This window comes from Haemorhous mexicanus, chromosome 11, assembly GCF_027477595.1.
Source record: "Haemorhous mexicanus isolate bHaeMex1 chromosome 11, bHaeMex1.pri, whole genome shotgun sequence".
Taxonomy (NCBI): domain Eukaryota; kingdom Metazoa; phylum Chordata; class Aves; order Passeriformes; family Fringillidae; genus Haemorhous; species Haemorhous mexicanus.
In genome coordinates, this window is record NC_082351.1 from 19,522,846 (window position 1) to 19,537,770 (window position 14,925).

Sequence of the window (14,925 nt, forward strand, 5' to 3'; positions counted from 1 at the left end):
AATGGTAAATAACTGGAGTTTAAGTCTCAGTAGAACAAAACTAGATTAATGAGAGGGAAAACTGACACTGTATATTTTAACATAACAGAGGTATCAAAACCATATGGCCAGAAAAGAAGATTCACAGGCATAATACAGCTGATTTAGCTACAATATTTACACTTTTCTTCCCAGATCTCTGGAATGTATTTAAATTAGGGTTAAGTGATAAATTGAATGGAAACCTGCCCAGATAAATTACTTCCCTTGATTAGCTTTTACTCTTTCAATTTAAAACTCCTCAAACAAATATTTCAAAAAGAACTCCTATGCGTTCCAGCTTCCTCTGAGCTCCCCAGCCGCGGAGACCACAAACAGCCCTGCGGGGGCTCCGTACGGAGCGGGGAAAAACTCCGGGAAAGGGAATACCCTGAGCCAAACCGAGCCGGGGGGAGACACTCACCTGGAGCACCAAGGCGGCCAACTTGAAGACGGTCTCGCTGTCCACCTCGATGTGCCCCTGTTCCGGGGAGAGAGCAGAGCGTGAGCGGGGCCGGGGCAGAGGGAGGGGGCACGGCGGAGGCGGCGCTGCCGGAGCGGCGCTCCCGCCCCGTGTCCCCCGCTGCCACCGCCGCACAGCCCGTCCTCCCCAGCCCGAGCCCTGCCCTCCGAACAAACGCGGCTCTTGCTGCATTTCACGGGATGCTGCCCCGTGGTGCTGCGCCCGAGCTCAGCGGGACGCGGTCCCGCACGCTGCCAGCCCAAATTTGCCGTGCAGCAACCGAGGGATGTGAATGCACGCCCAGTCCTCAGGGTGAGGTGCACAGGTCACAGGATCAGACAGCTTTGGGTTGGAATCAGAGACTGGTTGTGTTTGGGACCTTAACAACCGTCCCGAGCCCCCTGCCCGGGGCAGGGACACCTTCCACCACACCAGGTTACTCCATGTCCTGGCATTCAACACTTGCAGGGATGGGGCACAGCAGATACATGGTTGGATGGCACCCAGGACCACATAGCAGCTCCACAAAGAGCAATATTTGACAAGATCTAAACCCCTGACATCTGCAAGAAAAGTATTTATTTCCCAGCTCATTTCTGTGCTCTCCAGAGCACAGAAGCTGAGTTTGGGTGCATCTATCCACAGGGATAGCCCTGACCCAGCCAGGAGAAAACCAAGGAATTGCATCCATTTCTCAGTACTGCTTACAGTTTTAGGGCCATTGCCTGTTTGTTGTGATTGTGGTACACAGCCCCCTGATGCTAAACCATACTGATTAATCACAAGGGCAGCATAACTGAGTCCTTTGTCCTGCTCAGTCTGCATCCTACAGCTTTTGTTTCCTCTAAGTCCACTGGAGCTCTAGAGCCACGTTCAGAAAAAAAATGCATGGACCCCATGCTGAAAATCTCCTGTGTCTTGAGCCCACCCCAGAACCAGCCTTGTCCTACACTGTGTACTCAGAAACTCCACAGGTGCCAAAGCATCAAAATTACACGAGGATCCTTTTTCTTCCTCCTGCTTACAAGCTTAACTACAAGCTTTCCAGGTTAGTTTCTTACCAAGAAAACCCCTGGCCTTGGTTCTACTCTGGGACCAGCAGTGACACTGAAGAGCAAAGGAGATGCACTGACAGTTGCACTCTTTACTCCTTCTGCATCCTGCAAACAGTGGGCAAAGCACAAAACTGAGCCTATGGAGCAGCCCAGGAACACAGATTTTTCTTATTGACCTTCTGCAAATGCAGATAGTGGACATGATGCCTGCCTCAAATCACTGAGATCCCAACACATCCTTAGCCCCCAGGATCTGTTGGATGAATGAGGAGACAAAGCAGACCAAAAGCTGAAATAATGCCAAAACCAGGGCAACAGCAAGATCTACAGAATTACATACAGATACAGGGAAATGACATCTCAAAATATATTAGGGCACATCTGGAGCTGAGCTAATTTACCACAGCTGCAGGTCTGGCCCGCAGAGACTAAATTCAAAAGTTGAACAAACAAATAATTCAATTTTCATGGAAAGGAAGTGTTTTTGCCAGCTTTGTCAGTAAAACATTCCAGCAGCAGCACTCCCCCAGGCTTCTCTGACAGGCAGACCAAGAGGAATTTCCCCTTCCCAACAGGTGTGGCACCAGCTATGCAGGAGTAGCCCCCAAAGCATTCCCAGACATATTTTATTAGAAGAAGAGGAGGGGCACATCAGAAGTTCAGAGGAAAAAAAAAATAGCTTGAAGTGCATCCTTCCTTCAGATCTCTTTCATGCTGGTGCTTAAGAAAAGAGGCAAGATTGCAGCCCAAAAACTCTTCACGTAGGTGCAATTTTAAGGCACTTTGTTACTTCCAGGTCTGTATCAGGTTAGTCTTTGTCATGCACATCTGAGCTGGCTTTTTGAAAGCTTGAATTGCATCTGCCCAAGCAACCTCTGATGCCAGCTGTGGTGGTGAGAGGATTACAGGAGATCAGGTCACCCCAGCACCATGGTGTCCTTCACCAGCAGACAAAGAACACAGATATGAGAAAATGTCATCACAGGGAACCTCAGCTCAGCAGGACAGGTGAGATCTGGCTCAGCAAAGCTGCCCTGGATCACAAAATCAGGGAAAACAAGGATAGAAGGGGCTTTAAAAGCTCACCAAGACCATTGCCCTGCCCCAAGGCAGAGTCAGCTACATGGGGCTCATTGCCTTTTAAGCCTACAAGAAACTCGAGGAGATTTAACTCTCCAAAGCCCTCTTGATTTATTGCTGACTCCCAGATAAGCTCAGCAGTACTCGATGAGCTGCTGCAGCAGAGTCTCACACAGTCTGACCCACAGCAAGAGCTGCTGCTGGCCTTACAGGGGTGTTTGGGACTTAATAACCAAGCACCTCCTCACTTTTCATCTTCAAAGCACCTCACAGCCATTAACTAATTAGCAAGAGTAATTATGAGGCTGCTCTGTGTTTGCTTTTTCCTAGACACTGGCCTTAAGAAACTCTGGTCACTTTACTGGCTGCTATGGCATGGCCACAAGTGTTAGCAGTGATGCCACAAACCACTTCATTTAGGGTTTTAGGAGACCAAGGAGAGCACACAGGGGGACTGGCTTCTCAGGTGAGGAAGTTTCAATCTTTGCTTTCAGAGTGAGGCATTTGCTGTGCCAGTGCCCTCAGTTTCAAACACATTTGGCTTAGATGCTGTAAAGAGTGAAGAGGCAAGAGGATCCTCCCTAACTTGTCCTCTTGAAGATGTTGCAGGTGTCTTGACCAAGCAAGGGGATAAATAGATCACCCCAGGGGCAGGGCTGCCATCATGTCTCTCCAGCTGCTGCAAACCTCAGAACAGGGTGGACCAGCCCTAGTTATTGCCCACACAGTTATTGTCACCACACAGTAACAGTGGCAGGAGACTGGGCCACTCTAAACAAGGCTCAGGAGGAAAAAACAAACAAACAAACAAACAAAAAAACCAACCCAAAAAACAACCCACCCTTTAAAGGGATTAAAGATCACAGAAAGGGAAGTGAAGGGGCTGCCCTGAAGTCCTGCAGTAGCTAAGCAGCAGAGCAAGGATTTGAAGCAAAGGATGCCAAAGCCCAGCTCAGCCCGTATTTGACAGACTAATGCTCTCCAAGTGACAGTGTCTTGGACAATTCCCTCTGAGCCTGGAAGTACTTTTTTCATCATAATGTAACATTATTTGCCATCTGGCTCACTGATTGGCCATTGCTGTAATGTAATCCAGCTCTGCCCTGGGCTGTCATGGAGTTTGGACAGCCCTTGGCTTGACACAAATCCAGACAGTGCTATGTGCTGTTCTGAAGTGCAGGACCATGACTCTTCCCACTCAGGCAATATTTTGATTTTATAATCATCCTTCAGCCTGGAGGTTGGCAGATGGGGGTTTCTGTCTTAGTATTGCTTTATCAGCAAGGTCAGATTTCAAAAATAGATGAGGAAAATGACTGTAAGAAGATTAATTTGCATTGCCTGCCATTGCCAGGGTAATTCCAGCACAGACTTCAGTGAGCAAGTGGGGGGCCCTGAGAGCCAGGGCAGCCAGTGCTCCCATGACCACATGTTGAAGATGAAGGTGGAAAGTTTTCCTAAATTTATCCAAGTGGGAACAAGGTCACCTGCACGAGGTTAAGCAGATGTATGTCATTCAGGTAATGGAATCTGACTCTTCTACATTTGAGATGTAAATGAGTTTAAACAGACCGGTGACTGCAGCTCCAGGGAGGGGATGAAACTGATATTTTTCAATTAGAGTTTGCACAGGGCTGATCATTTCAACCAGTGAGATACAGTCAGCCAGGAGACCACTGGCTTGTCTAAACACTGAACTTGGTCCAGCAGATTCAGGTGGTGGCTTTTGTCATCCTGATAAACATCAGAGTAATAAAAGGCTGCAGCAGGTGTCCAGACTGGTTGGGAATTACTGTAGAGGAGGAGTACATCACTATCTCAGCATCTGGTTAAGACCAACTCAACCTTCAGTGCCCATGGGCAGAATTTAGCCCCCAGTTCAGATAGGAGCTCAAGTCTTGCTGCACAGACATAGAATGTGATAAAAATCACAAGCTTGGTCATGAATAGAGCACTGAACCCTCATTAGACACAGCAACAACACCGGAATTTACTGCCGTAGAGATACAAGTCTGAAATCCTGATAAAAACTCAGATCAAGAGTGATGATAGTCAGATGAGCATTAACTGTGTTAAGCAAATCTTTAGGCTGTAAACTCAGATTAAAGCAGATTTTAAAAAATATGCACACGCAGGAGCTGTCATGTTTAACTCTTTAGAGCCAGAGCAACAAGTGGAAATGGACATGGTTTGTTCGAACCTCATATAACCTCCAGAGGTTAAAGGCTGACAACAAAATCATTTCACCTGCAGCTTTAAGAACTGAGATACCAACACACTTGTTCCCTCAAACTAATTCCTTAAAAATTTGTGTTAGCCAAAGACACCCCCAAAAATGCACACACCATGATTGAATAGCCTCGAGACAGCCACAAGACTGAATATAATTACCAGTGATTACGGAAAGGTGATTTAAAAGAAGCTGAAAGGAGGGTGCAATTAGTCAGAGGGAAAGAAAGGACCCAAACGTCTCCAAGACGTTCAAACCGAGGCAGGCAATTAGCTGGGTGTGGACCCAGCACAAGTGAACAAAGCACTGCCAGCACCCCGTGCCCTGATCCAGCAGCGAGGGGATTCCCACCAGGGATGCAGAATCCCTGCTCTGTGTCCTGGCAGCCAGAGAGATGGGCTGGCACGTCCCAGCAGGGCAGAAAGCTTAGCAGCTTTTCAGTGTTTAAGGCTTTTTTTTGACAGGCTGGGGAGGGCAGTGGGTGTTGGCCACAACCTGTTCCACCACACGAGCTGTGCAGGAAGAACTGGGTCAGGCAGATCCTGTCACTCGCCCTGCCGGGGTGGCTGTGCTGGGGAATTAATTACTGCACAGGGACAAACACTGGCAGCACACGGGTAACTCCAGCTTTCAACTGCCTGTCCCAATTACCAGCACTCACACCCATGCCTGAGCCCTGGTGGTGTCACCTGCTGTTCACTCTGCCCTGCAGAGCACTGCAGGCACCACCCCGCTCCCTCCTGCATCAGCTGCACCAGGCTTGGCTGAGCACCTGAGCTGGGACTCAGCTCCCAAGGACAGAAACTGAGCTGAGAAAAAGCACAGCAAAGCAAGTGTCTGCCTCCAGCACCTCAGGGAGGTAAAGCAAAGCACAAAAGCAGCAGAATACGAGCTGCTATAGGAGCAAATGGCAGTCTGCTCCTCCTGTCCTTCCTCAGAGAAACACTTCAGATTTCCACTTGTGCTGCATTTCCCCCACAGCCTGGGTGGCTCAGAAAGCCTCACAGCTGCTTCACAGCATTTGGATGGCCCATGATAGCTTCTATTTCATGCATGGAACCCCACAGCCCTTCACACCAAGCACAAGGGAGCACAGGCTGAGACCCAACACAGCTCAGTGCATGTGCAGAGGCTGATGCAGCTCTTCCCTGGCCAGACCTGCTGCTCCCCACCTCAGGGGCTGAGGCCAACCCAGCTCAAAAATAAAAGCTGTTAGTGCCTCGTGGTAAGGGACAGCTTCAAGTTTCCCTGTTACACCCTTTATTTTGCTGTCTCTGCCAGCCACTCTCATCCATTTCCCTCTGCCTTTTGTGCCTCAGCCAATGCTTAGATGAAACTCCAGGGACAGGAGCAGCTACTCCAGGACTCACCTGCTCAGTGCAACAGGAACACATTTACTGCTGCCTTCTTCTCATTATTACAAGAGTAAAAGCAGAGAATGGGGAAAAGCATAAAGACTTCCCTGGTTTGCCAGCCAGGGTACATAGCAAGTGTCATTAACCTTAGCATATAATCACAGCCTTTTGCTTTCCTACCCCACCATCACGGTGAGATATCAACACACACAACAACAGAACTGGCTGAGCTGTCACAGCATCTTTGCTCTGTGGCCAGGACATCAAAGGTGCAGGACTCTTCATGGCAATTAACCCAGTTGTCAGGCCCAGGAGGAGGTGACTACATCCAGAGATGTGAGGAACAGAACTCTGGCTGCAAATCAACTGAATCTTCATCTGCAATGGGCCAGCGCAGCTGGGCCACAACCTGCACCTCCCCAAGAGCCTCACAGGTCCCTGGGGCACCCTTCACAGCAGGACTTGGATCAACCTCAGCACTCTCAGGAGGCCCTGGACTGTCCCCACCATGGCCAAGGCCCTCCCCAAAGCAGCACAGCCCCATGTGAGGTCTCTGGGGGTACAGAGTGGGGGGCCCATGGAGATCTGCCAAACTACATCAGCATGAAGTCCTGCCTCCCCTCCTGTATTTTATTCACAGACTCCATCCTCCTCATCTGCTGACATGAAGGCTGGTCCATGGAGGTGGCTGCCATGGCAGAATGCACAGGAGAGAACAGTCCTGGAAGAGCAAAAAGCCAACTGCTCCTGCTGCACCTCAACCTGGGCTTCACAGGTGCTGTCCTTGGGAGCAGAACAGCCAACTCAGGCAATGGACAGAGGGTGTTTAACAGCCCTGGCTAGGATCAGACTACACTGTGTTACAAGGCTACATGGGAACGTTCCCCTCTCCCTGGAGGTGGGGGAGAATTAGGAAATATCCATTATAAAACTTTCGAGAGCTCTCTGATATATGAGCACTTCGCTCCCCAGGAGCTGGGGACCAGCCAGACTTTCTGCTCACACCAGGGGTCTGTTTCAACAGCTCTTCTTGGTAAGCACTGGTCTCCAGGCTGCCAAGTGCTCACAAGCATTGCTGTTCATGGAGCTATCACAGACTCCTCTGAAAACTTGTATTTCCTTTGACTTTTCCCTTTTTTCCCCTTTTTTAAAGCAATTCTTACAAGTCCTTGAAACAAATGGGAATTTAAATAAACCCCCCAACACCCAGAGATACAGAGGAAATGGGGAACACAGCCAACTTGACCAAGATCTTGGTTTACAGAACATATTTTAAGGCCTGGCAAAGACTCAGCTGTATGGCTGCAGAGCTATATGGAGGTTAGCCCTAATGCATAATAAACTTGACAGTGCTTTGCTAGCCAAGTAGGGTGTTATTTTTCCAAACTTGGCTGTTTCAAAAGAAGAAAAGACTAATTTATCTTTCCAAATTTATCACCAGCATGTGCGTGACCAGTTCTGACCCACCTCCCTGCAAGCATCCCAGCTATGGTCACGGGCTGTGCAATAACACACTGAGCACCTTACAGAGCTCCCTGTGCAAACACATCCATTTCAGATACCCACTGCACCAGGCTGCCACTCTCCTAAATTCCAGCTGTACAGCAGGTTTCAGACAGCTATAAATCTTAACCCAGCTTCTTGAAGTCAATGATGGGTGAGAAGGCTTTTAAACTGAAGTTGTCACCACTACAGGTTCTCAGGCAGCAATACTCAAAGCCTTGGAAGAGAGGCAGTAAGAAATGAGAGCCCAGATGTACACAAAGCAACTCCAGACTTTGCATTCTCCCAAAATGCATGTGGATAAACGAGTTTTTAACCAAGTCACTGGAAAGCACTTCCAGAGACCTGGATATATAATTATCACCAGCTCCCACCTCCTGCTCGGTGGTCCAAGCTGTTCCTGGCAATGGATGTGACTTCTCCAAGCTCCAAGAGCGTGGATGCTGGAGAGCGGGAGCCAGGCAGCTGCTGGGACCACACAGCACTGAGAGGGCCTGGGGACTGCAGCACCAGAGCAGGGGAGCTTGAGATGGCAGGAGGGCAGGGTGAGAGCTCTGGCAGCATTTGCTGTCTCAGCTGGATGCCAGGGTCTGTGCAGTGAGGGGGCACCAAGTGCACCAGCACAAGCTGTGTTCTGTTCACATGCAAAGGAGGCCTCACAAAAGTAAAAATGAGGTCTCAGCCCTCTTGTGCCTCAAGCAAAGGGGTCTCTCCCAGCTTCCCACAGGCAGAGAAGACTGCACAGAGAACAGCACAGGTCACAGAGGATGCACGAACCTGGCACGTGCCAGCAAAGGTCCCAGAGGCACAAAGGAGCTTTGACTGTACAGAGGAGCACAGAGGTGGGGGAGTGGGTGGGGAGCAGAAAGAAATACATTTTTGGCAGCTGAGATTTTTTTGTCTATCTTGTCCCTTCCTTGCCAAAATGTCTACAGAGATTGCAAAATGCACAAGGCCCAGATTCCTCCAAGTCCTGGCAGGGTAAAGCAGTACCTGATTTGCAGAAAGGATCAGAGATTTGCAAGAAGGAATGTGGGGTTGAAAGGTGAGGAAGAGAATCATGGCTGTGCACTGCAGAACACCAAGCAAGCCTTCACCCTTTTCAGAGCTGTCATGCAGGTTTTGATTTCATTATTTATTACTCATAATCATATTTTGTAATATATTATGTAACCAAGAATATAACATGCTATAGTATTTACCCTAAATTTTTACTCAACTGTTACAAGACAGCCAGCACATGCTGCCCAGCAGCTTCAGCCTGACCCCAGAGGTGCTGGACTTCCTTAGGGAGATTCCATTCTCTTTGATTAGAAACACCCCCTTACAGGATTTCACACACAGACATCTCAAAGAATACTGTAAATACATTTCTGATGCAGCCTCTGCACCTTGTAAGCCAAGGATAAACCCCCTCCACGGGAAGGGCTGGCACAGAGCTTTGCCATTCTGCTGGCTGTGCTTGCCCAAGCCTTTGTCTGGCTCTCCTGGTGTGCCCACGTGCCAGCAGGAGCACTGGCATGCCCATGGCACATGCAGGGCAGCATCACCCCCCCTCCCTGCTCAGAAAAACATCCCTGTCCCCTGAAGACAGAAGCCAAGGGAGCACAGGTACCCACAGTGCTGTGCTGTCAACACATGCCAGGGCTCAGGAATGTCACAAGAGCACTCAAGCATCAGGCACTTGCACCACCCTGGATTTGGGTTTCCCCCATGGGGAAAAGCTGCAGTGAAAACTTTGGAAACACCTCTGTGAAAGCAAAGAAACACGACTGACTTTTAAGCAATCTTATCCCCACAGGCCTTAGCACAGCCCAGGTATTGCAGCACCTATCCCAAACCACATTCCTGGCCCACACAGAGCACAGGCTTCCTGCAGAGATCCAGGTCAGGATATTGCCCTGGCAGGGCATCCTCTGGCACTGCCTGTGCCCTGGGAGCTCTGAGCACACGGGCTGGGTGTGGGCTCCTGCTTTTTGACACACTGGGGTTTCCTCACTCCAGGAATACAACAAGGAAAGGAAAGGAAGGGGAAAAAGGCAAAAACAAAAAGCCAAGCTGAGGCAGTCTAACCTCTGGGAGCTGGATTAAGGACTTAGAAATGCCAGGGAATATTCCTGGCTGTCATCAGTGAGCATCAGCCACTTCCCTCATGGAGCTGGGGGTGCTCCTGTTCAGACATCCCCTGGCTCCTTCCCTGCCCCACAAAGGAGCCAGCAGCACCAGGGGAGAGGACAGGCTGTGAGAACACATCTGAGGGACCTTTGTGCATCCTCCTGTCCCCATCCCAGGGGCTCAGGATCAGGATTGGCCCCATGTGCCCTTCAGGACTACCTGAAGCCTGGAGACTGACCCCAAGTTTGTCACGTAGAACAGAATATTTTTACAAGAGTTAATTGGAAGATTAAAAGCTACTTGAGAGCAGATGAACTGGCTCCTGCTGAAGGAGCCAGAGGCTTGACTGGGCTGTGAAACTGCCAGCACAGAGAGGGCTGCAGGCAGAGCCAGGCCTCCCCAGCTTTCCCTGTGTGCTGAATCACCTGGAGCTGCCCAGAGATCCTCCTCTCAGGAGGAAGTGATGCTCCTCATCCTCATCCCTCTGCTGCCCACAGAAACTGGACACAACAGACACTCCTGCTTCTGGCAGTTTTGCTTGCAGGAACAGGGATGCCACACTTTGGGTTGCTACAATTAGAGCACACACTTTGCAAGCCATAGGGAAAAATAAAAGAGCCAGCCTGCCTTCAAACTTTTTTTATGCTTCTCTTCTCCTTTGCTTTCTGATATGCTTTATACATACACAAACACATACAGTGGCACCCAAGTGTGTTAATATTGGGTAGGGTTTGTTTCAACAGCAGTGGCATTTTCCACATTCCATCCAAAACCAGACCCATTTTCCAATTCCAAAATTATTTGTGCTGTCTTGTTAAACTGCTCCAGTTAAGGAGCAATTTAAGGATGGCTACAAGTTGCCAAGACCCTTCATTTTAAGTGGCAGATATGTCAAATGGAGACTTGCTTTTTAATAACCATAACCAGTGAGGCCCCAAGTTCTTCGAGCATCTTTCAAACTTCAGCACGTTGTAAAGATGCACCCATTTCCTTCACTCTTCCAGAAAGCAATTCCTGTACAAAGCACAGTCACAGCTCTGCCATCAACCACTTCCAGGTTTCTATATGCTTTCATAAAACAATGGACACTGGACCCTGAATAAGAATCCTCCAAAATCTGAAGCATATTGAAGGTGAAAGCTTTGGCTGGCTACACTGAGCTCCACCACCAGTTACTGATACAGGATTGTGTCCCAAGGAAAGGTTGTAAGAACCAAGTGACCCTCTCTGACTGATTGAACCATGAGTGAAAACAAAAGGCACCAGAGCTTGACATTAACTGGAAAATCCCAGAAGCATCAGAGTAAAGTTCACTGAACAGCAGCTGCGTGTAGGGGCACAGCAAAGTTGGCTGTCACACCACTCTTATTCCAGACCAAGAGTACCTGCAGCAAATCAACCTTTTTCTTTAAGATTTTCATTACCACATCCTGATGTGCCTTTTAAAAACATATATTTTACCAATCTGAATATTTTAAGAAAATAGTGGAAGCTTTTCAACCAGAAAGTAAATACAGAAAATATTCCAACAGCTGGTTGTGATTGCTACTTTGTAGGATTTGCTATTACTATTTACTGTTACTTTACTATCTCACTGAACTAAGGCAGGAAGTAAAGGAATTAGGGACCAAATGCACAACACAGGACCTTCCTCACAGGCCTTTTCTTCCTAAGACAAGTTTGATTCAAAGTCAGTAAAGAGACACTTGCACTGAATGTTTGCTATGCAGACTGCAGGAGGATGTGCCACTGAGCAGAGCCTACCTGGAAAGTTACAGCCCAGATTTCAAGTAACTTAAAAGCTTTTGAGTATTTCAGACTCATTGTAGAGCACTGAGCACACAGCAGGACTGGGAAACCATCATCAGCCTCATTCATGTGCATGAAGCATCAGCATTCAAGGCAAGGAGAGAGTCAGCATGCTGAGATCTCAATACTTCAATTAGTTCTAGAAATCAGACACAGCTGCTACCAAGTTCTCAGGACTGAGAATGTGCCAAAAGAATGATGGAAGAAAGATGCACAAGAAACTCCAAGTCTTACCTGGTGTACACAGGACTTGGCATTCAGAAAAAACAGCTCCACTGTAGTTTTGTCCTTGAGAAAGGAAATGCTTTCAATGTAGAACCTGAAAATTAAAAAAAGAACCAAGAACATGAGTTACTCTCTTGAATAGGTTTCATCTTCCTCCCAAGTAATTTTATTTCCTCAGTGTTTTGTTCTCTGGCAATAAAATAGCACAGAGGAACTATGAGCTACTGCACTTAATTTCCTGCCTTTTAGGAGGGAACAAGCAGAAATCACAGCCTGACAGCACACAGGGAACAGGGACTCCTGGTTCAATAGATCCTGGATATCTGATGACTTTTCAAATTAGATGAAAACCCTGTTGAATGCTACAGGAGAAAAGCCCATCTCTCCTCTGCAGGAAAAGTCACAGCAGTGGAAAAAGCCACTCCAAACATGTTGCAGGTGGGGAAGCCAGTCCAACATTCTGCTGGAGAACAGCCCTGGGGGTGCTGGCAGCCCTGCAGGACCACCTTCCCTCCAGGAGAGCAGAGATGTCAGTAAAAACCCCTAACTTCACTCCAAGTCCAGATGCTCCCACTAAATGCTAGGCAGGAGACACAACTTTCTTCCAGCCAAGCAAAGATCTGCATTGCTGAGGACCACCAGTTCCTCAGCAATGCAGATCACCCCTGGGCTTCCCAATGTCCTGTCCTAGAGAGCAGGGGGGCTGGATGACCCACACAGGGCAGGGTCAATGCCAGACCAATCTCTCCCACAGCCCTGTGCTGCCTTTGAGGCTCCTGGCAAGCTCCTCAAGCTCCATCCCCTGAATTCTGACTGATGACCATCTTGGCATGGATGATTTGTGGGACACTGGAACAAGCCCCCAGCAGCAGCACAGAGCACGTGCCAGGGAGCAGTGAAGCTGGGACCTGCCACAGGTGTCAGGAATGCTTGCAGTGTTTATGCTGTGACTTCAGGAAAGTGAGACATTAAATAGTAATTGCTTTAATATTTCACATTCCTGCAGCGTGTTCCATCGAATTAATGTTAAAGCACTCTCCAGAATGCCTCTGCAGATAATTTACCCATTTCACAGGCATGCAGCCTGTCCAAGGGGCAGCCCAGCAGCCTGCCCCAGACATCTGAAAAGCTGTTCTACATTTCCATGACTCACCTTTCCTCATGAACTCTACAAGCCACAGGTATTTCCACCTTCTCTTGATCTCACCTGATATATTTTTTTCCCCCAACAGCTTTTCTAAATTTTACTTTAAATACCCTTGAGTGTTTCTCTTCAGAAATGCAGAGCAGAGGGCAGGACCCACACTCTTCATCCTTTCTCAACCTGCTGCCAGATCAGCCCTTCCCAGAGTGGACCTTCCTCAGCCTGCTAAAGCCTTCACTGCACACTGAAGTGATTTTCCTCAGCTAATGACCTCATCTGCACTTCCAGTTTCTTTCAGCCAGGGTCAGGTGTGGCTGACTTACCCTCAGAAGCAGGACAGTTCTGGTTCTGAAGAGAGGCTGCTCCCAGTCACTCCTGGCACAAAGCAGGAAGCTGTGGGCTCTGTGGATTTAGGGTGAGGGCACAGGGAGGCACTGCCCCAATCCCAGCTGTGTCCCTGTGCTCCATTTCCCCCATGGTACAAGCTGTACCTTCTTATCACCCCAGTACAGATGGGGAACACTGGACCACAGAGATAAGGATGTTCAGGCACATTTGGGAGCACCATAAAGTGCACATTCTGCTTCTACTTTCAGTGCTGTCAGCGTTCTTGAAACTAAAATGACATTTCTGAAAGTCCTCTATCTGCATCACAGAGCCCTTGAGCTGAGTGTGCCATCCCAAAACCTCTGTGATTGGACTGAGTTTATGCCAGCTGGCAATAATTAAAATCTCAGAGAATTATCACATTTCCTTATTGAACAGCAAAAGTTCAGGGATGAGAAGAAATTAAGAAAAACCAGGATCTGGAGATTCCTCAATTTCCAGTAATGCAGCTGGAAACTGCAGGTTTTGAAGTGGCTTTTCTGCTGGAACATCTATTTTGTATGGATCAGGGAGTTTCTGTAGTGCTAATTATTTCTGTATCTCCCTCCTCCTTCTCTGTATCTCACTGCCACGTCCTTGGTTATCCCTTTTGGATCTCATGACCCCAGAGTAGTCAGGCTTAAAATTCCCTTCTGAAAGTTGATTTTTCCAAGCCCACTCCTCACACATTAACTCCTGCCCAAGTCTCTGCACACCCTGTCCTCTTGAGGACCATCTTGCAACAGAGAGGGCCAAAATGAACACCATGAGCAAACAGCATAAATTCCAACCAGAAGAATGCTCAAGCTTTAGGACTGCCTTCACAGCTTTCTTGGGCAGCCACAGGTTTTGGCCTCCCAGATCCTGATCCAACACTGTAATCACAGTGAAGAGCTCATCACCCCTTTATAAATGGAGCTTTTTCTTTCTGCTAAGTGTGGAAGAGGAGCTCTGCACACCATCACACCCCAGCACGTATTCAGGCAGAACAAAGTGCCACTTGTTTGTCCCATTCCCCTGGTGACCAGTGGGGAGGCACCAATGCAAACTGACCCAGCTACACAAGAGGCTCTGCTTTGGAAGTGCTTCAAATAATTAAGCAGACCAGGCATAAATTTACCCAGATCTGAAAAGCAAATGAGGTCAGTCTGCTCTCACGTTCCCTCACAGACTGCAAGGAAAACAAAGACTCCAACAATATTAAGAATATGATGCTTGATCTCTTCTGCCAGCACAGCTCTGTTTCGTAGGATGTGGGGTTTTTTCAGGCCCTTAACCAGCAGAGCTTTGCCAGCAACAGTCCTAAAGCAATGCAATTACATTGGCCAAAATCACCATTTTGCCAGGGATTTTATTCTTTCCTGGGGACTGGTTAAGCTGTGAGCAAAACAGCCATCAGCAATCCCTTTAAAGTACAGACAGCCCTTAAGTAAACAGAAGGAAAAAAGTAAGTAAAATTGTTTGAATAAACTGTGTTGAAATTTGGCACATTCAAAGAAAAGTCAGGCAAAGAAGATACTTAAAACATGAGGTTTTAAACAAAAAACAAACCCCAAACCCAC

At 48.2% G+C, this 14,925-nt stretch overlaps 1 protein-coding gene across 5 annotated transcripts in view; it reads right to left on the reverse strand.

Moving 5' to 3' along the window:
* Window positions 1-14,925, reverse strand: part of FRMD4B (FERM domain containing 4B) — a 91,389-nt gene that overhangs the window by 41,042 nt on the left and 35,422 nt on the right. For all 5 annotated transcript variants that reach the window (XM_059856797.1, XM_059856796.1, XM_059856795.1 and 2 more), the window contains exons 5-6: window positions 11,863-11,947; window positions 443-499 (exon numbers count right to left, since the gene is read on the reverse strand). In XM_059856797.1, coding sequence (XP_059712780.1) covers window positions 443-499; window positions 11,863-11,947 — 142 coding nt within the window. The remainder of the gene's footprint in view (window positions 1-442; window positions 500-11,862; window positions 11,948-14,925) is intronic.